Genomic DNA, 21749 nt, shown 5'->3' on the forward strand with positions numbered 1-21749 from the left:
TGTGTGTGTGTGTGTGTGTGTGTGTGTGTGTGTGTGTGTGTGTGTGTGTGTGTGTGTGTGTGTATTTGTGTTTATCTCTCTACATGGAAGTGTGCAGGTATTGTATTTCTATTGATTTACGCTATATTCACCATGGGGACAACGGATGGATAACAGACATCAGATAAATCCAATTTTGAGAGGTATTGACGAGCAAGAGTAAACTAAAATAAATAAATACATAAATAAAAATAGGATTTAAACATTAAAGCAAGTCTACACAAGGACACAGGTGGAGTAACTCAGATTGAGTTCATTATTGTTGCAGTGATTTGATCTGCTCTTTTTGCAAATAGCCAAGTAAAGTAAAAAGTAAAATTGCTGTGATGATGATATGTTTGACAGGATTTCAACCAAGGTCAGAGTGATGGTGACTATTTTCATAAACTACTAAATACATTGGCTCAGTTAATGATGAGGTCCCCTGGTAAATGGAAAACAGGGGTGGGAGTTATTATAGTAGACAGGTGAATACTAATCACACTCTCAGAGGTAGAAACTGATTACATAGTTATCAGAAAGTAATAAAAAACAAGTATCATCTCATCACATTACACATGGGCAAGAAACATTATAATTGGCTAGGGATGCAAATGTTAAGCAGTTTCTTTAATCAGTGGTTGACCACATTAACAATCAATAATCATTTTTACATTAGCTCAGACTAAAGGTGTTGGACATACAGTATCTAACAATTAAAACAAAGTCTAACACATTTTCCTTTAAAGTACTGTAGCCTTCATCATTAAATAACCTCTAAGGTTATCGAATAAACATGAAACAGATGGGGTGTCGTGTAGCGCAGTGGGTTACGCAGGCGCCCCATATATAGAGGCTACAGTCCTCACTGCAGCTGGCCCCCAGTTTGACTCCGGCATCAGACGGCCCTTTCCTGCGTGTCATTCCCCCTCTCTCTGCCTCCCCGTTTCCTGTCTCTCTACTGTCCTGTCCATTAAAGGCACAAAAAGCCCAAAAAATTCTTAAAAAAAAAAAAAAACATGAAACAGGTTACCCCAATCTCGCCACAGCGGAGTCAGGTTTTACTGGTTTTATATAAGATAAAATGCAAACCTTATCTACATGATGGGATTGACTTGTGTGCTGTTAACTGTAGCTATCATTAAAACAGCTGATGGAAATGCCTGCTCAGCTGGGAAAGATGTCCCAGGCATGCAAGGAAACTGTCATGTAGTCTGTAACAGTGCAATAGATAAGCTTGTATATGGAAGGTATTGTGCATTTTATGACTAAAGCACGAAACCTTCTCTACTGCTTTTATAAACCATGAAGTTTATTTTCAGACATGGACGCATTCCAGATGTGACCCCTGGGACAGGGCAGAGCCACCTGGAGTAATGCGTGTGGTTCAGACCAAACTAGCATGCTAACTTCTGATTAGAATGTTCGCTGATGTGCTGGCTAGTCATGATATTACATAGAACACACAGCAGAAGTTGTCAGTGTTTTTAACAAGCTATAGCTACCTTAAGACCTAGAAATGGTGGGGTCTGCAGTCCCTCTGCAAAATTGGTTGTCTAAGCAAAATGGTGTTACATGGCCATAACAGCAAATACCCATCTTTATGCAATTTTGGCAAAGATATACGCTACATGATTATAATAGAGAAATAGAAAATAAAAAAAACTGCTGCAATGCAGCAATGCTGAGGTCAATGACCTCTCAAGGTCACCATAGGTCAGATACAAATTGTCTCCACATCTGAAATAAAACCTTGGGGTATGTAGACACTGAAACTTTAATGCTTAAGTCATAAAATGCACAATTGTTTTGCCTATCTGCCCCACTATAATGCCAACACTTTTCCAGTCCATGGCATTAGCATGAGCGTCAGTTGACAAGCTAAACTAGATAGCTGCTAGACAATAGCTGTGTCTCAATTCAGGTCTTCGTTTGAAGACTGACTTTAAATGCTGCTGAGAAATGCTTCCTTCGTTTCCCAGGCAGTGAAAGATCCAACAGGTTGATCCTTCACAGCCCAACCCGTCCCAAGATTCATTGCACGCCAGTGATGAATAGCTTTTGAAGAAGAGAATAGGCGGACTCTGCAAATAAAACAGCAGCTGAAGATAAAAATGGAAATCCTTCAGAGACCAGACTGTTTCATTTCGGTCTGTCCTTCAGAACCTTAGACCTTAGATCAGAAAGGTCCGGCCCCTGAACTGAGACACAACTATAAACGCCATGGAATTTTTACAGCTCTGTTTTGCAGTGTTCATCAACAACCACACACACACAAACACACACACACACAACACACAGTGAGCATGCTGCAACTTATTTACCCATGTTGTGACTTATTTCTTCATTGGATGGCACATTTTTTTTTGTGTGGCTCTTATGGGTGGTCAGCAAACGCATGTGTAACTTCAACTCATATAACAGTAAGAGGTTGCACCTAGTGGCACAACAGGGCACTTGTCTTCTGCATCGTCTATTAATATATTTACCGATAATCAATTAATCACAGACATCCCTGTTTATGGCTGTTCCTGATCTTTTTTTTTTTTTTATCTTGTGTCATCTCTCTGGAGAACATGTACAGAATGTCACACAGTGCAACAAACCCTTTGACCAACCAAAGACTGTAAAGTGTGGATATAATTCTAATTTAATTATCATTCTGCTCCTCTTTCTGCTTTGTTTCCTTTCTCCTCCCATTTCCTATCTCACACTTATTGCTCCTTTCTTCTGTCCTTACCCTATAATTTTTCTCCTCTCCTCTCTTCCTGTTTCCCCTTGTTTCCATTCTGTATTGATCTTGTATGTACAATATAAATGAATTTTGTCTGCTATAAATTTATGGGGCCCTCTAGCCTTCATAAATTTATCCTCCGCCATCTCCTCCACTCCTAAATATTCGGTCCTCTAAGGTAGTTTGAAGAGCTTTGCACATCTTCGCTGATGGCAATAGGCCAACCACACAAAGCCTGAGAATATGACATATTAAACCTCGCCTACACACACACACACACACACACACACACACACACACACACACACACACACACACACACAGACACACACATATTTGTACTTCTATCCTTATGAGTACACTCATTGACAAAATGCATCCTCCAGCCCCTTACCCTTATCACAACTAAATGCCTCACCCTAACATAAACCTAATTCTAACCTGAACCCTAAAACCAAGTCTTAACCCTCAAACAGCCAAAATGTCCTCACTTTTCTGTCTCAGAAAGCATAACTATAAGAAGTTTTACTCAAGCTGGTCCTCACAAGGATAGAAGTACACACACACACACACACACACACACACACACACACACACACACACACACTCAGGGGGAATGAAACAATATAACATTATAATCGGGGGTGGCTGTAGTGTGTTTTTTTCCCCCTTATATCTGTGCCTCAGGCCTTTCCATTATTGTAATGCCTTATACTTTCTATTCGGACTGAGCAAGTAACCTTGTGTGTGTGTGTGACTGATAGTAATTCTGCGTCTCAAAGGAACTGATGTTATTACTTCTAGCTGAGTTGATGGGTGTAAACGCTTCCATGCAAGAACATTTGCGTGCGCACACACACACACACACACACACACACATTTTTAACATAGCAAAAATATTTCTGCTATGGGTTTAGAGTGATAATGATGAAAAGAATAAGTAAGTTCAACAATTAAAACAAGCAAGACAGCCAAGCAGATGAAAGAGTTACTCTTGCATAAAATACCTGTTTTATAAAACTATTACAGAAAGGAAAGATAATACATTCAACATACAAAGAATATTTGTGATAATGATATGCAAATGATACGAAAGAGTTAGACAAGAATTGAAATAAAAAAAAAACAAAACAATGGCAACATGAAATATTGGACTTGTTGGTACTATTTTACTGCTGGAGTGAACGGTGACAGCAGTGTAATGATTTGGGCGATGAGCTTTCTATTTTCAAACAAACACTTCTAAATTTGCCTCAGGTCAATCCACAACTGTGTTTTTGATTACTTTGACTTCTTGTTTTGTCACTGTCAAAAAGTATGCAAGGAGAAAGAGCTAAATCACATTTTCATCTTTTCTTGATGCTATAGTAATATATTTCATTCATTAAGATTAATTATCACTACATCTTTTGTCTTCTTAGACAACCAAACAGGAATACAAAAACATATTTCCACACTTTGTTGCATGAGAACTCAAAGGAAGTTAGATTTTCTTCCGCTCTGCAAAAGCACTGGAGACAGTGAGTATTGTTTTCATGGAATCAATGCTGGTGTCCAACAATTTGAATAGATAATTAATCAAAAGGGTGATCAGAGGATAGCATCTTCAACACACATACTCAAAAACAAATACCATTATTCACCAGCTACCTGTATTAGGTACAAAAGAAGCCTTTTTCACTAGCTTCGGTTTATTGGATCATTTCATGGTGGGTAATGTGGAAAACAGGGGCTTGATTTATATATGAGCACATCAGAACATACTTTGGTCCTGCTGTATGGTCATTAAAGCAACACTTTCCAGCCCTACTTTAACAAAGATGTTGTGTAATTCTAATAAATGAGTGATGAAAGCGGAAGAGAAGAGAGATTGAAAGTTAATGAGTAAGTCAAAGGAAAGTGATGGGAAAATTAGATCACAGTCCCTACAGGAATCACAATTGAGTACCCTCTATTAATGGACACACAACACACACACACAGATATTGACACCCACAGTCTAATTCTAGAGTAGTATCTCAAAGGCCTCATCTTCCCTTTAGTTTGATCCTCCATCTCTCAGCTTGAGAGGAGGAAGAGGATGAAATGACACAAGGTTTCTCAAAGGAGAGAGCAGCATGTTTCCGCAGGTCACAAACAGCCTTGGGGTAAATTCTTGCTGTTGCAAACACAGACAAGACCACACATACATAGACACCCACATTTTGTATGTGAGTTCTTGTATGAGTATGTGTATATGCATGGGGGTTTTTTTGTGTGTGTTCGTAGTAGCAGGCAAGATCTGCCTATCGCTCAGTCTCTAGTCAGGGAGATAAATTAACTTTAATGACCTGGGACCCACTGTGGTAAGAATGAGGTTATGAAGAGATCTTCAGGTGACTGGACGCTATCACAGATATGAAGCTTTAATTCACCACTTCCCTTCCTTCACCTAGCCCCACGCCAATCCCCTTTTTTTTTTTTTTGATAAAGCGCACCTGCTGATTCAATTGGATTTTGCAGAGAAAGCACTTTGGAAAGTACAAGCCAATATTTGGAGGCAGAATGCTACAGTCATGCATAAAAAGGTTGATGAATTATAATTATAATAATCCCCAACACAAACATAAAATTCTCTGCAACTACACACACGGAACACTTAACACAGCCACAAGAATCCTGCTACCTACATTAAAAGATTTTTTGCTAAAGAGTAGAAAGTAGCAGGGATATATTCTACTAGATAATGTATGAGCAGACAATTCTAGTAAAAAGTCTAGTATTACTGACACACCCGGAGCACAAACACAGTGACATGGACTTCCTATCGGAGTCTCATTACTCACCACCTGTCAGATATCCAACATTGATTTGCATTTTTTCCTTGATTTGATCCACCAGCTCCTGAGAAAATCAACTATCTGGATCTCATCAGCTTGTTAGACCTTTCTCTCTAAATTAGGCTCTCAGTAATTTCATGTCTCTGCCATTTTCTACAAAACAGTGAATCAAACTGCAACTGCTGCAATCTAAGGTGCTCATTCTTCCTAGAAACAATATTACCAGCAACCTCTTGACTTTACAGGGAGGCAGTTCATTTGATATAAATATAACATAATAAACTTCACAAGAGTCAAAAAGATGCTTATTATACTACACTTAATGTTTCCATCTTAAGATAATACACTTTATATTAGATAAGCTGGCATGGTTTAGTAGGTTGGAAAGTCAGACATTTTGATCACCTGTTTTCACATCACACTCCCAAAGTGGTAAACATCAGGTGGTGCATGTGATATGAGAGTGGCTGTAGTTTATAATGTGGGTTTGTGAGTTTCTCTCAAGGCTCTACCTACTGCAGATAACAGCCCAGAAAAAAATCAAAGACTGTTACATTGTTGACATAAAGTGTGCCTCCTAGGGAGGCCTCCCTTCCGAGTGGTTCATTACCCAGTGTGCCCAAAAAAAACCTTCATGGTACACGTGGCCCAGTTTAGATCTTATAAAGAGGCAGGACTTTAGCTCACAACATGAAAGCATTTGTCCATTTTTTTTGTTGTTTTTTTTTTTTTGCATATTTCTATTGTTTTAAGATTTAGCTCTAACTTTAACTCTAACTTTATAGGGATTTATCTCTGAAACCCGGCTTATTCTGACAGTGCAAAAGATGTTGTATTACATAACACATTTTATTTCTATTTGTTCTTATTGTATAACCCCATTTGTGTCCCTCCTTTTAAAAAATAAGTCACACCACTGTGTTACCACTGTATTCTATAAATGTACTGTATGTCAGCCAGTTGAATGATTAAATAGGTTAAAAGTCACAAATGAAAAGATCAGTGGATTAGGTTTGTATGGTTGTACCTTCCAGCAGATGCCTTATTATATGTCTGAATAAGCTGTCACTAAACAGCTTCATAAACAAATGATCCCCACTGGGAAAAAAATGGATTGTCACCGTAAGAACCTCTCTTTTCTCCCCCTCTCTCTCTCCTCCTCCTCTTCAATGTGTGTGCCCCACTATATTTGCCATTAAAAGGGACTAAGCGTTTCATTACAAGTCTACTGAGCTCCCACTGTGTCACTGAAGCCAGAAGCCAATGTGGCTTTCTTTCTTAGAGATACTAATAACAGAATCAAAGGAGGGAGTACATGTTTATGTGTGTGAGTCTGTGTTTGTATGTCTGTGTATTCTAGTAATACTGATGTAATCGCAGGCTCAAGCCCAATTAGCCTAGAGGGTAACTATGTAATAATCCCTACCCCTGGGCATAATGGCCTATTAAATCAGCAGTGGACAGAATAAATGAGTTTGTCTAAGGAGAGAGAAAGAAAAGGAGTGAGAAAGAAGGACAGGCAAGAAATAAGGAGTAAGGAAAGAAGGGGAGGGGAGAGGTGGCAGGATAGGAGGTAAAATGGAAAGAAAAGGGCCATTGAAGGCACATTTGTTGAAAGTCAGGTTTCATTTACCATAATGATGAATGTGTTCAAAGTTTGGCTGCATGTGCGGCTGTTGAACTCAAGTAATACAATAGCCCGTCAAAGCCTCTAGTTACAAATCTTTGAACAGGCTTTATGTATAAACATTTTTAGCTTTTTGTTTACTTTGTCTGTCATGTCAGAGGAAGCAGAAAAATAGTTTCTCATTGCTACAGCTCCAAGCATTCTTCATGTGTTTTATTTGTTGGAAACCCTCCTCTATCATTAGAGTGTTTAGTAGTGATGTTGGCCTCAAGACCACATAAATCAAGACCATGTCAAGACAGACACAATGGAGAGGTGAGATATAACCCAGACCAGGAGGAATATCTTTAATTGAGACTGTGACCATAGTAATATTGATGTAGTTATTATGTTAATGCTTTAAAAGTAAAGACAGTACTGTTTGAGATTGTTTGAAAAAATAGGCAGAATGCAACTAGATTACTAGTTTGTATCACAGACGATTATGTGAAGATTCACTCTGATTTTAAAAATATAAAAGTGTCCAAGAGAAATGAGAGAAATGGAGTGCAGGATAAAAAGTCTTTCAGCCAACAGTAGAATGCATCCCTTTTTTCAGCAGGACGTTTCCAACTGTGGATTTAGTTGTCTCAAACTCCATTAAACTCTCCATACACCAGCCAAATACACACATACACAAAGTTTGGCAGGACAGTACAATGTAAAAATTCCCACAATGTTTTCTCTTGATCTAACCTTGACCAAACATTGACAGTGTTCATGAAATGTCCTTAAAGAAATCTTAATTTTTCCACATTGGTGGTAATGATATACTAAGAACGGAACAGAACATAATACAGTGACAGGCTTCTTGATGATTACATGAATAGTTTAATTATTTTGTTACCATGCATCTTACTATTGAATTGGATACACTGATTAGAACTAGTTAGTCTAAGTGTCTTACTCTGTGATGTTAATATAAAATTAAACGAAACAACTTCACAGTTTAACTGGTCACATCTTTATGTGGGTGTATCTCTTGACAACTCACCTGATGATAAGTCCACCTGGTAGTTTTTTGTCGCCTTCGACACATTGATATGAACTACGATCTTGCTGTCCTCGAGGGAGATCTCCAGCGTGCCGTCATCAAGATTACTGAAGAGGAGGAGTCCATCAGGGTTCCACGTACGAAACTGGAAACCCACGGATACTATGTTGTGACTGGCTCGACCTGGCAGCTGCAGGAAGCTGGTGGCATTGAAAAAGACTGGGAAGTTGTGGGTCTCCAGACAGGAGAAGGACAGGTTACGCTGTTGAGACACAGATTTAGAGAGAGAGAGAGAGAGAGCGTCAGACAGAGAGCGAGAGACAAAGAGATACAATCAAAAACAAACAAAAATCCCTTGGAAGTGAGCTTGTATGTGAAGCTGCCTGAATGATTTAAATGTCATAACACTATGTAACAATCATGTATTTGTTCACCAGACTTTTGTTGCTTTGAATCTAGTGTCTGCATGTTTACCTTCAGATGTTCCTGACTGAAGCTAGTTTCAAAGACTGATGCTGCTCGTACACATCACAAAAATGTGTCTTTTTGACTCACCCTGTCTTTCAAACCAGGTTTGAAAACAATAACCTGGGTGATGTTTGAGTGCAGGAGGAAAACAAACACTAGTGTGGAATTTGGGCACTAATTATCATTGAGCTTCTCCAACCATGTGCCCTTAATCAAATCATTAGCAAATGCACAATATTGAGCTGCCTTACCGGCTATAGATGATTCCTGATTACCTCTGCCTGCGGTTGTGTATATGTGTGTTTCTGAAATTTGAGAGCGGATCTGTTTTGATTAGAAAAGAATGGCTGTGTGAGTAATCAGAGAGAATTAGAGGTGCAGCTTTAATGGACTTGATTAGTGCCTGTATTTGTTAAGTCAGTTCACCAGAGATTGAAGACGATATACTGGATGTCCACTGCTGAGGAGGAGGAGGAGAGAGCTCTGAGACTTTATAGTCCGTCAAAGACTGTTCAGTAACTAATTTTAAGGATGGCAAAACACTTAATGTGCTGAAGTTACATCCAGCAGTCACCCAGATGCCGTGTGTTTGATGTTGAGAAGCAAGGCATTTAATATACTCCTTATTTTGTTAAGATCTTTGTAGGCTACAATAAAATGGCAGCCATGATGTCAAGAGGGAGCACAAAGACAGGAGGCAAACACATGGAGGTGCCACTGATGGGTCAGTTGTATCTGATTAATTATGAATCTGTTAAGCTATTTTTGGTGCAGTGAATAATTTGCCCCCTCACTTAGGTCAGATATAGAGTATAGAGTTATTTTGAAAATAATGAGCATGTTCAGTATTCAGCAGATTTCCCTTACAAAGCTGGAGGTGTCTAGCTTCTTTCGGCGGGCCAGGTCTGTAATGTTGTCTCCGTTGTAGTTGATGCTCTCCATGCAGCCTTTAAAGTTCTTCCTCCCTCCTCCAACTGGCTTCCCACTGTATGGCATCCCTCCAAAACTCAACTAGAGATTGACAGAGGGCAAAGAGGTAAAAAGAGATGAAAAGTGGAAAAAAGACATTAAGAATTCTTTTACATTCCATTGTTTCCCCCTGTACTGCGATTACATTGAAAAAGCTACATGAAATAAAAAAAAAAAAAATCTGCCTTTACTGTTCAGCCATTCACTAGACAGAGAGGGATTACAGACATTTTTGTGAACATTTTAATATTATATTGCAAATCACCCATATAAAACACACTCTGTTTGCATTGCGAAAATCACTAAAACAGCATCAAATGGACTATTATGAAAAAAGTTCCAGATAGATGTGGTACTAAGAGTATCTGTGTTACAAAGACGTGTTTGGATATTGTTTTTGTGTGATGCACAGATGGAGGGACTAGGTCTGATCCATACTAACTCCTCATTTTACATATATTTGACCATTACTGTCAACACCAAATAAAATCACAAGGTATTTGGTCAACATTACATCAAGGACAATATTGAAAAATCAACAGTCAACATTTTCTTTCCCAAATACTTGCATATCAGTGTCCTATTGCTATTTATATATTATACATTATACAGTGAGGTCACGGACCTCACTCTAAATTATATACATTTATATGTGCCTGCTGGAGCAGTGGGAGAAAGCATTAAAGGAAAGAAGACTGGTTTTTGGGTAACAGATGCGATCAGAAGAGGACTGAGGCGAGGACATTGAGGGTAATAAACAGGCATCTGGTGGGAAGCAGTGAAGGACACTGAACTGATGAAAATGTAAACTGAATTTAATTTTTTTCAGTTGTACATGTGTTCAGTTCTTTTTTTCTTTTAGCCATAGCACTGAGCTCTGAGGGAAGACAAGATGATGGAGGGTAGTGTGCAATTACCAGTCGATATGTGTCCGTCTATCTCAATGTATGTGTGTTTGTATGTGTCTGTGGTGATGCTCCAGTAGTCTTAGTAATTACTGCCAAGGGCAGACACAAACGCACCCAGATATTTAGTCTACAGGCTTAAATGGGAGCAGAAGACACACGGTTGTGTACATACACACGTACAGTGGTACACTGTGAGTAAAAGCTAGCCACAATTTCGCAGTCTGTAAAGAGACTCAGTCAGGCAATAACACTGCCAGGATCCATTCAGGGTTCACCACAGACACACCACATGCACATGCACACAAAACCTCCTGGTTCACCCCGTTGTATAGATTTCCCCGAAGAACCCTTAATTCAACAGCTTCAGTTTAATTGGACTGTGGTTTGTCCTGCCCCATTTCCCTGTATCCTACTTAACACTGGAATACATCAGCCATATCAGCAATACATGGTAAAGGTCACACACTCACACAGAAACATATCAATACAAACCCACTCACATACAAACACAAGCATACCCATATATATGGACTCACCATATACGGCTGCACATGTGTATTTCATTATGCATTCCAAAATCAATTTCCTCTTTTAAGTATTATTAGCTGAACTCTTTGCGTTCCATTACTGACTGACATTAATTATGTGAGTTTCATGGATTAGCATTACAATGCAGTGTGAAACCAATACCTAATTTCCTTCTTTTTTTTTATCAATGAACTGTACAGACAGAGGAGGCCAAGCTACCAACAGTTAGATTGTTGTTTAAAATCCAGTTGCGAGTAGTACAGACACCTAACTTGGTGGAAACACTAGAATAAAACAAGAAGAGCTAATAAGTAAAGATAAGATATTGTCCATCATAGAACTGAAATAATTGGACAACCATGTTGAGACTCCCAGCAATTTTGGAGGTATCAGATTGCATCTGAAATTTACTTCAGTTGGAAGAGACAGTATTCTGTTCTGAACATCAGTACTGTCCAAGACTCTTAAATCAGAATTGTCACAAGGGCTTGTGTTCACAAAGCATCTTAAGACTAAATGTAGCTCCTAACTTCTAGATTAGGAGTAAGGGTAATTCACAAAGCCACTTGGCATTAAAAGTAGCATCTAAGTGTAGGAGAGGTTAAAAGCAGTTAAGAGGACGCCAAACTAAGACCATATTATGAAGAATGGTAAAATATGACGATACCACAAGGTTGAGCTCATTACCGCTCATTACCGCTCAACTGGTCGTCACCAATTTTGTGTTTGCGATGTATGATATGAAATATATACACAATAATCATTGTTTAGTTATCACTGACTGTCTCCCATCTCATCCACAGAATTAAATTCTATTTGTGGCATTGGGGGATTGGTGAGGGTTGATCCAAGATAGTGTAGTGTATTGTATGAGCCAAGTCCCGGCAAACACTCATGCAGCCCGCTCTGGTTGCGCACAGGCACACAAAGACGACCGGTGAAGTGATAGAGAGAGCCAATAAAAACTTTATGGATTTCTTCCGATGGCCATGACAGACGGGCTCATTGACAGAGAGCGAGTGAGTGAGTGACGAGCTGAGTTGAACTGCACATGCATCAGCGCAAAAACACTGCTTTAGAGATCTTAATGTTATCACGAGAAGTGTAAAAATTTTTCTATACACAAATTATATTGTGGCGGTGAACGAACAGGTATGGGAGGGGTAGAGCAAGACCCCTCACTAAAAAATAACAGCCCTATGTTTCTTTCCATGAAGTCAATTGAATGTAAGTTTTTATTGTAACATTAAATTACACAATCATCAACATACAGATGCATCTTGGAAAATGCACTACTTTTAAAAACAGCACCTAATCCTTTATTATTTCATTTGAATCTCATAATTAGTCCTATATTTGTTCTTTTCTCACATTCAGAAAAAGTCAGTTTAGCTGCTATGCTGACTTGGCAAACAACAACTCAACGTAAATGTTAGCTTCTTGTTAGCTAGTTAAAGAATTTTATGTCATTTTCTGTATGTGTGTTTGTATTAGGATTTTAGGCTGGGTTAACTTCCTGTGTTCTTCAAATCTTCTGTCAGTATACTCAGGACCCTTTGCCCTTTGCTTCTCACCTCATAGTCCAAATCTAGATGGTCAAACTCTCCATTGGTCCTGAAGTGCTGAGTGTGTCTGTCCAGGGTGAAGTTGACATTACGACGGTATCGCTCAATCACCACTGAGTGCCAGTGATTGTCATCCAAGAGGCTGCCAGTGGTCACAGAGGTATGACCCATGATAGAGCCGTACTGGTTACTACCTGTAATTAACATATCATAATAATATCAGTTATAAAAACACAGGTTTTGGACGATGAAACTTAAGTAACATGTAATGACAAACCAAGAATTCATTAAAATGTTGAGAAAAATATGTGTGAAGAACAGCTCAGTATGTAGTAGTATTAAAGAACTTTAATATTCTGGGTAGCTTAGACGAGTAAACACGAAATTTATATGACTGCTCTAACAGTTTTAGGTTATTTGCCAAAATAGTCAGAAATCATTTCAGTGCTTCACAAAAGACTGACTATACCTATACCTATACCCTATGTGTTTTGTACTTTTACATATACTCTGTCACTGCTATGAAATGTATGCAAGATTAAAGGTTGACTCAATTTTACAGCACTTTGCACAAATCGATTCAGGTCTTTGTACAGTTGTTTCACATGTTTCCAAATCAAGTTATTCTCATATACATTAGAATACACGTATAAGTAATTTTGATAAGAATTTACCAACAATAGGACACCTCACATTTCTTTAACAGCCTGAAGTGTATACAGAATTCAATTAGTTGTAATACTCTGTGTGGGAATGTATCACCGCTGTTGTTACTTTCGTGCAGCAGTAAAGCATTCTTAAAGGTTAAACCAGTCCTGTCAACAACACAGCTGGTCAACAGTGAGTGATGCTCCACACACAAAACCTGACTCCTAAAAATTACATTTCTATATATATTTCTGGAACTGGAACAGCACATACATTTTGTACAAAACGTTTTCTATTAACGTAATGATGATAGGTTGTTAATTTACATATTAGGGAAGTCGCAATTACAGTGATACTGCACATATCTGTAAAATGTTAATGGATAATCCATTTGTTTTCTGCCAAAATATCCTCTCTATATATAAAATATTAATATCTTGCATTAGAATATTCATATCCATTATGATCGTTTTTATGGTTATGTTGCGGCATTCACAGCACTTGGTTCAGGTTAGGGAAAGATAATGGTCTGGTTTAATGTACAAAAAAGTTCCAATGTGTTCATTTACATTTAACCAAAATCATGATCTTTCCATAACCAAGGCGCTTTTGTTGCCTGAACTTACACACAGACAGTACTGTGAATGTGAACCCTGGTCTCTGGTGTGACAGCCGTCCGCTCTGTACAATTGCTATCCACCCCAAATTCATCCTGGGGACTTCACTGCTGTTGATAAATGTAACATTTCATTGATTCAAAAAAAATATGATGCGTCTGAACATAATCCAACCAGCAATTACATTTCCTACAAAACAGTTGAAACTGGCTGTTCAAGTTTGTCTGATTAGAAACATAATTTCTAGGAGACAGGGTTGCTTGACAGACATGGTATAAACAAAAGTTTAGGGTTATTGTCAAGCATTAAATGATGGTGATGATTGTTCTGTAAACCTGTCAAAGAGCTGCAAACACAACCATATGCATTTGACTGAGCAACTATGAAAGCATGTATGAGAAATAAAGTATGTATGTATGTATGTATGTATGTACAGTATGTATGTATGTATGTATGTATGTATGTATGTACAGTATGTATGTATGTATGTATGTATGTATGTATGTATGTACAGTATGTATGTATGTATGTATGTATGTATGTATGTATGTATCTATCTATCTATCTATCTATCTATCTATTCAACCAGAACTGGACCTGGTCTGTTGGACCTTAGACATATCACTTGGATATTTAATATGCAGTATTTCAAGACTGCTTGAGTTGGTCTTTGAGAGTTCTGTTTTCATTTCAAGATATTATGGTATAATGAATGATCATATAGTATAGTGGTTGTGCCAAAGTGTGACTATGTGAATGTGTGTACGTGCAGGAATAAAGGAAATGAGAATGAATAACAGGAAGGTGTGCATATGAGGAATATTGAATTGAACACGAAACCTGGAAGCCCCCACCATGGCTCTTGAGAAAGTGCGGTGGAAAACTGTTATCTACATCAAAAACGTGTTAGAGGAACACACGTGTTGCCTACCCAGGTTTATCTGCAGCAGCAGCTTTGCCTTGTGAAGCTCCAGGGTGATGTAGTCTCCCTGCTGTCCCTCCCCATGGAGAATCACACCCTCGCTTTCTGACGTCTTGAACCTCAGTGCAATCACATCCTTAATGATCTTCATCTTCTTCATCTGCACAAATGTACCAAAAACAAATATCATGACCCCCAAATGATTGTTAACACCACAGGTGACCAATTTTCAATAAGAAATGTAGAAAAAAAAGAAAGAAAAAAACAATCGTCTTTAAACTTTAGAAGTAAAATACAAGAAAACCTGCACTCTCGTCTCAAAATCTACAACAAATTTATTTTCCCATTGTATTATATTGCTACCTGTTGATTTTTTATAATCTTACCTTTATGTACAAGAATTAATTAATCGGAAGGTTTAGTCAAAATAACATACAATAGCAAGGTAGTAAATCCAGTACCTTAAAACGATATGAGATTACACCCTGTCCATCAAAGTTGATCACATCCGCCCCTAAAGCAAACAGTAGACAGAGAGAAACGACAGATACACAGAGACAGAAAGAATAAACAAGGACACACAAGAGAAAGACAGGAAGACATTGACAGTGAGAGATGGAGAGAAAAGGCAAGAACAAGGAGGATTAGTGATCAGTGTAAAAAAGTAAACTATTGAGTTACAGTATATCAAAAGTACACCTAAATGCAACAGTAATGTGCTTATATGAAGATAATGATGAACAGGCGCTGTTGAAATGTAATATCTACTGGTTGTATTTGTCATCTGAATCCACAGGAGGTTATAAATGGCAGCTTTACAGGTAACAATTGCTGTAAAAGAGATTTTATTGTTTCAAGTGATACTGTACCCAATAGGCATTTTCATAGAAGACAACTTGATATGTCACAGTAGTAAAAGCAGAGGTGTAAATAATAAAATTATTGATGGCTGAATATCATTTAGCTGATTTGGTTTCAGGGTCCTGGTATTGCACAAGTTGTCTCACTGGCACACTACTGAATTACTGGGGAAAGTTGAATAAAACAGAGCCATTGTCACATGTAATACTTAAACCTGTGCTTTAACTAACATGTCTGCCGTGAAAACAGCCTGTAGCGCAAAATTTCATTGGCTTTAAATATTTGCCAAATAAATGCAAAACAGATTTAGATGTAAAACAGTGCTGCTGTGAAAATTGCTCTTAGTGAGCAGTGACACTTGTTGACAGCGCACAAAAAATTTCCATTGCATGTATCATAGGGTCCTATAAAATTCTGTGAGAAATACATTGGTATTACTTTTTTATTTAAAATTTAATGAAGTAAATTAAAACATTTTTGACTAGTAACTATGACTAGTAAGAGTATAATATTTAATAAACATATTTATTTACAGGTACAGGTGAAATGTTACATATATTCTTCCAGGTGCTGGACAACTCTGACTATAGTAAGTTTAAGATAGACAAAATATATTCAGTTAACAAGTAGCAGGAAACAACACACTTCCTAACAACATATTTTGTATTCAAGAAGATTGCAAGGAGATTGGTTGGTGAAGGCAGAGAGGAGTGCGCGGGATATGATAGGATAACTTTGGATAAGATAAGAGTGCATCATCTTATATAGAGACACACTCTTACACAGTCACACTACCTCTCAATCTTACGTGCTCCCTTGCTTCTTCACATGACACACGCGCACACAACCATACCGAGCCTGTCCTTTCGTGATAAACACCTGGGGTTGGGGGGGGCATAGGAAATTACATCTGTTCCCTTTGTTCTTACTTCAGTGTTTCTGAAATGATCCCATGCTGCCTCTCACTGGGTACAAATACATGGCTCTCAATCTTCACTGCTTTACCCTTCACTCTTGTTCTCATACTAGTTCTTGCTCTCTATTTCCCCTTTCATCTTTCTCGATTACTCTGTCCTCTGCTCTACTTCTTTTTTTGCCTCCCTCTTTAGTTTCTCTTCTTCCTTCCATCACTTCATTTGCTTCATCCTTCTCTCTCTCTGTCTCTTGCTCCCTCTCTCTCTCTCATCATCTTTTTCAGTCACGTTTATGGTACAAACAGTGTTGGTATCTGACAGTTTTCCAATTGTTTTATGAGAGCTAGGTGTGCTGCTCAAAAACGGGTTGCCGGCTGGGCTGAGTCCTTGATGTCAGGGGGGAGACTGTATTGAGGATGGAGGGTTTTTCCACCACCTGCAGACCACTGGGTGATGGAGAGAATAAGAGAGAAAGAGGGAGAGAGCTTGTGGTGCAGAGTAACAGGGGAGGACTACTTGGTCTCTATCAAGGACAGCTGTGACAGTCATGCACACAAGATGGCCAAGGTTTTCAGACCCTGACCCAGGAGAGCATGCCGTTTTGGACCCTGACCCAGATGTATTTTTTTCCACAAGAGATGTGACGCGAAGGTGATCAAGATGCTCACATGCATGTGACAGCCAATATAAGCGTCAAATAGATGACACTGGCAGTTATTATTTATCAGAGTGTAAAAATTACATGTTGATTTCACTACATCACTGTAAAAGCACCTGCATAATGGTTAAGGGTCTGGGATGTGAGGTGAATACAACTACAAAGAGCAACAATTTGATGGCTGCTGACAGTATGTCGATGATAAAAATCTCACTTTATTTTATTAAGTGCAATCAAAGTGAAGTTTGGGACTGAACTCATAATGATTACATTATATATCCACAACCATTTTCCACTTCAAATGGCAAAATATTAAGTGGTCATACTTAGTTATTCTAATTTCTACTACACATGCTGTCCTTCGCACTAAATGCATCTTCTGCATTACTTTGGATAATTGCCCAACAAAACAAAAAGACATGAAAGCTTTCTTTTATTTCCACATAGAGGACATGTTACAATCTGTTATTTGACAGCCAGTGGAATGATGATCTGCGCAGCCAGAGAAAAGATTACAGAAAAAGGCTTTTACTCTGTGTTAATTATGGAACCATGCAGGTCATTGTACCCCCAGACATGCCATGAGAGCGACACTGGCTGACATTAGCATGGCTACATACACATGTATCACTGCAGCGTCCTGCTCATTATTTTTGCTAATCAGCCAATTTAAAGCAATACCACTGAGATGCCACCTGCAAGGCAAACTGAAGGTGCACTTAACTGGCATTTAGTAGTTAAATTTGATTGTATCCATGGCAACAAGTATCACCATGCTGGTAGTACATTAGGTGGCTGGAAGCAGAGAAGGAGGTCATTTACAGTATGACCTATCTGCATTAAACTTAGGATTTACCTGCTTTAAATGGAAATCTAACTTTTTTTTTTTGTTGGCTGAAAACAATATTCAAATTTTAGATGATGTTTATGCTTTGTATAAAATTTTCCATTGTTTTTGATATGAAACAATAAAAAAACCTAATAATAATAATAATAATAATAGCACTGTACTGTAACACTATATTTACACATCCCTTTTCCCCCCACACACTTATTGCACCTCTGAGCCTGAAGGCTACAACAATGCTCTTTTAGCTGTTTATGTGTTTGGCCTCAGTCCTACTACAGAGATAGATGCTATCCATAAACAAAATTTACATAAATACATTTCTTCGACTCGACAGATGATGATGGTGATACATCATCCTGACAACAGATTGAAAGTACTGTTGGCATAAATAGGCCACAGGTTGAAGTCAGATTTGATATGCTTGCATCCTTTTGAAATTCTGCTTGCATGAGAGTGATTGCGTTTGTATAGCAAATTAAATTTGTACTACTCTGTTTCTGTCTGACTCCCCTTTCTTTCAGATACTGGCTCTACTATTTCCTGACTCATCTATGAAATAATTGATTTTCTGTTGATCTTATGTTAATCAAAATGGAAATAAGCATGTAAATTTCACAGCATGGTGGATCATGTCTCCTTTATAGCCTCTAGCTCTGGCACAGGCACATAGACAACCATTCATTGCACAGTCCTAGATGAGTCATAATATGGTATTGCATTTAATTATCGAACATTTTCAAAACCTAGAATTATCATCTACAACCAACATATTTTATGATTATGCTGAAAACACAACATCAGTATATTTATCTGCCTCCTTCTCCTCCTACCACTTCTCTTTTGTGCTTTCTTCTTTCATCCTCTTTTCTTTGTCATTTCCCAACCCAGTATTTTTCCTCCCTTTCATCTTTGAATTGGGAAGCAGGAAAATATTTACGAGAAGTTGATTCTAAGAGAAACGTAGACTTGGGGAGTGAGAAATGGGTAGATGAACAGACAAATGCATGAGCTCTCATTTCTGACTGAATGCTGAAGAAAGGAGCAGTGACAGCGTAATCATGAGAAAGCACTGCGGGCTTCAAAACACAGCTGACAGACAACTCTGAAAGATGACGCACCCAACCAGGGTATGTGTGTGTGTGTGTGTGTGTGTGTGTGTGTGTGTGTGTGTGTCAAAGTGCATGTCTGTTTGGGTTTGTATGTGTGTCTCTCTCTCTTTGTGTCATCACTGATATCCGAGTTGTAAGCATGCATTTACCTGATGTATTTATGGTGTGTCTCATCTGACAGATGTCAAAGCGTGGTGGACAACATTCATATCTGTCAGAAACACAAACATTCCCCGCGTTTATTTGGCCCGGAAACTGATATGTTCTTTTAATAGTACTATTGTTTACTTCAGACATTGTCAACCAATTGGTCTGTCTGTCTTGTCAAATGATAATATACCGAGACAACATAAGCAGTAGTCGTTGCTGAGGCAGAAATGAGAGCAACTCATTATGTATTTCTGTTCAAATTTTTCTAAACCTCAGTCTTATTCTACTGTAGCTGTGTATGTTGCCTGGATTTTGAAGAGTAGAATTTTTTTCTTCATGTGCTTTATGTGATTAAGAGAAAATTTTGATTCATGCATTCTTCAAATAATTGGTTCCATTTGAAAATCAAGTTTGAACCCTTTTTTTTTATTTCTTGAGAGCTGTCGGAGCACCTTTTTACAGCAGACATTTTGACTTGTTCTAGTAGGAAAAGTGCAGGTGTTACTAATCCAACAAGTATGTCAACTAAAAGAACTACATAGGTCTTTACCTAGGAGTGTCTCCTGAAATAAAACCCCTATGGCATACTGAACTTTCATTGCTGTGGTTTCAAAAATAAACATGAAGGGTGGACCAGCGGGGTGTACTAGACTTTTGTCATCATGGTTACAATACAAACATGCACTTACAAAACAATAACAGTTTGGTTTGGTTCAGGCACAAAAACTATTTGGTTAGGTTTAGGGGAAAATTATGGTTTAGGTTGAAGTACTTGGTTAAGGTTAGAGGACCTTCATATCCATGGTGATAATTGTAAAAATGCAGTTAATGTTGTGGTTTCAAATGGGAAGTAAACAACAGTCAGTGTTTGTGTCAAAGTCCTGTGTTTTGTCAACTCATCCATCCACTCCAACCTCATTCTAACGGTGAAGACCCACTGATTGCAGCATGAAGCGATGCAAGGTTTAATTCCATTCATTTTCTTTGGGAATAAAGCGAATTGCTTGGCAAGGCATTGTGGAATTCCAAGTGATATGGGACTGGGTTTAAAGTAAAAAATTAAAAAATTCACAGTTACAGTAAAGACCCACTGGAAACAAACAAATCGCACGACAACACAACATCTGCAACCTCGTGTTTGTTGCTGTAGCCGTTTCAATGCTCACTAGCTAGCCAGTAGCTTGCACATTAGCAAATATTGTGTTAATTGTGTTAAACCAAGACTTTGTTTTGGTTTTTACCTGCAATCCAGGGGTCAAGGACTTAGAAGAGAGGTATCCCAGAAAGTATAACAAAGATCTTGTCCTCGACAGAGCAGATAAATTTACTGGCTCACCACTGCATTTACTTTTACATTTCTTTTTTTAGACAAAGCACTGGTGCTCCACTAGGAGAATTTTGCATAAAGTCAAAAATGTTTTTACATTCGACCCATCCTCTTTGGTTGCTTCGCTTGTGTCCCCCGGAATCCCACACTGCCTTGCGATGTGATTAGCTTGGTTGCAATAGAAAATGAATAAGCTTGAGGCATCGAGTAGCGCAGTGGGTTACGCAGGCGCCACATATACAGAGGCTACAGTCCTCGCTGCAGCTGGCCCCCGGCTCGACTCCCGCATCGGACGGCCCTTTCCTGCGTGTCATTTCCCCTCTCTCTGCCTCCCCATCTCCTGTCTCTCTACTGTCCTGTCCATTAAAAAGGCACAAAAAGCCCCCAAAAAAAGAAAAGAAAATGAATGGGCTTGAACTCGGCATGGTGTCGCCCAATCTCAGTGGGTCTTCGCTGTAACCTGGACTTTGTTGCTCTTTATACAACACCACCTAACTTCCTCCTTTGCTCCTGTCATAATTACTACAGCCGCTAGAGATTGCCTAACATTAAAACCTAACTATGGGTTGTAATTAGCATAATATTAGTGGTTGCTCTGTTCTGTTCAGTTGTCCCATGACAGTTAACCAGCATCCGGGATCCTGCAGCAAAGCAAATGGTAACTTAAAGAGATTAAATGCTTAATGCAAAAACCCTCTACACATTCAGATAGCAATTACAGCCAGCAGGTTTTGAATTTTAGAAGGCCCTTTGCAGGAAGATTTGTAATATTATGTTAATAACTGACACGCTGTTTGAAGACTACTGACAAGTCTGTGGAGAAACTCCAGAATAAATAAATCAAATCTATCTTTAGTCAGTCTAATCTAATCAAAAAAATCAGTGTTAAAAAGCCAGCTTGGATCAAGCCCAGTCTAAAGCAAACTAGTAACAATCTCTGACAATACTTTGCAGGTATAGTATGAATTATGAAATAATCAAAGCAGGGCCTGCACTAATTGCTACCTGCTTCAGTGATTCTGCA

The 21749-nt window shown here is 38.5% G+C and overlaps 1 protein-coding gene across 1 annotated transcript in view; it reads right to left on the minus strand.

The window, feature by feature from the left end:
* Nucleotides 1–21749, minus strand: part of cntnap2a (contactin associated protein 2a) — a 339851-nt gene that overhangs the window by 132027 nt on the left and 186075 nt on the right. Inside the window, exons 5-9 of the mRNA XM_023416970.1 lie at nt 15318–15370; nt 14866–15016; nt 12679–12863; nt 9567–9710; nt 8232–8493 (exon numbers count right to left, since the gene is read on the minus strand). Coding sequence (XP_023272738.1) covers nt 8232–8493; nt 9567–9710; nt 12679–12863; nt 14866–15016; nt 15318–15370 — 795 coding nt within the window. The remainder of the gene's footprint in view (nt 1–8231; nt 8494–9566; nt 9711–12678; nt 12864–14865; nt 15017–15317; nt 15371–21749) is intronic.

Source organism: Seriola lalandi, unplaced genomic scaffold (assembly GCF_002814215.2).
Source record: "Seriola lalandi dorsalis isolate HSWRI2012SDOR001 ecotype SW California unplaced genomic scaffold, Sedor1 jcf7180002054570, whole genome shotgun sequence".
Classification (NCBI taxonomy): Eukaryota; Metazoa; Chordata; class Actinopteri; order Carangiformes; family Carangidae; genus Seriola; species Seriola lalandi.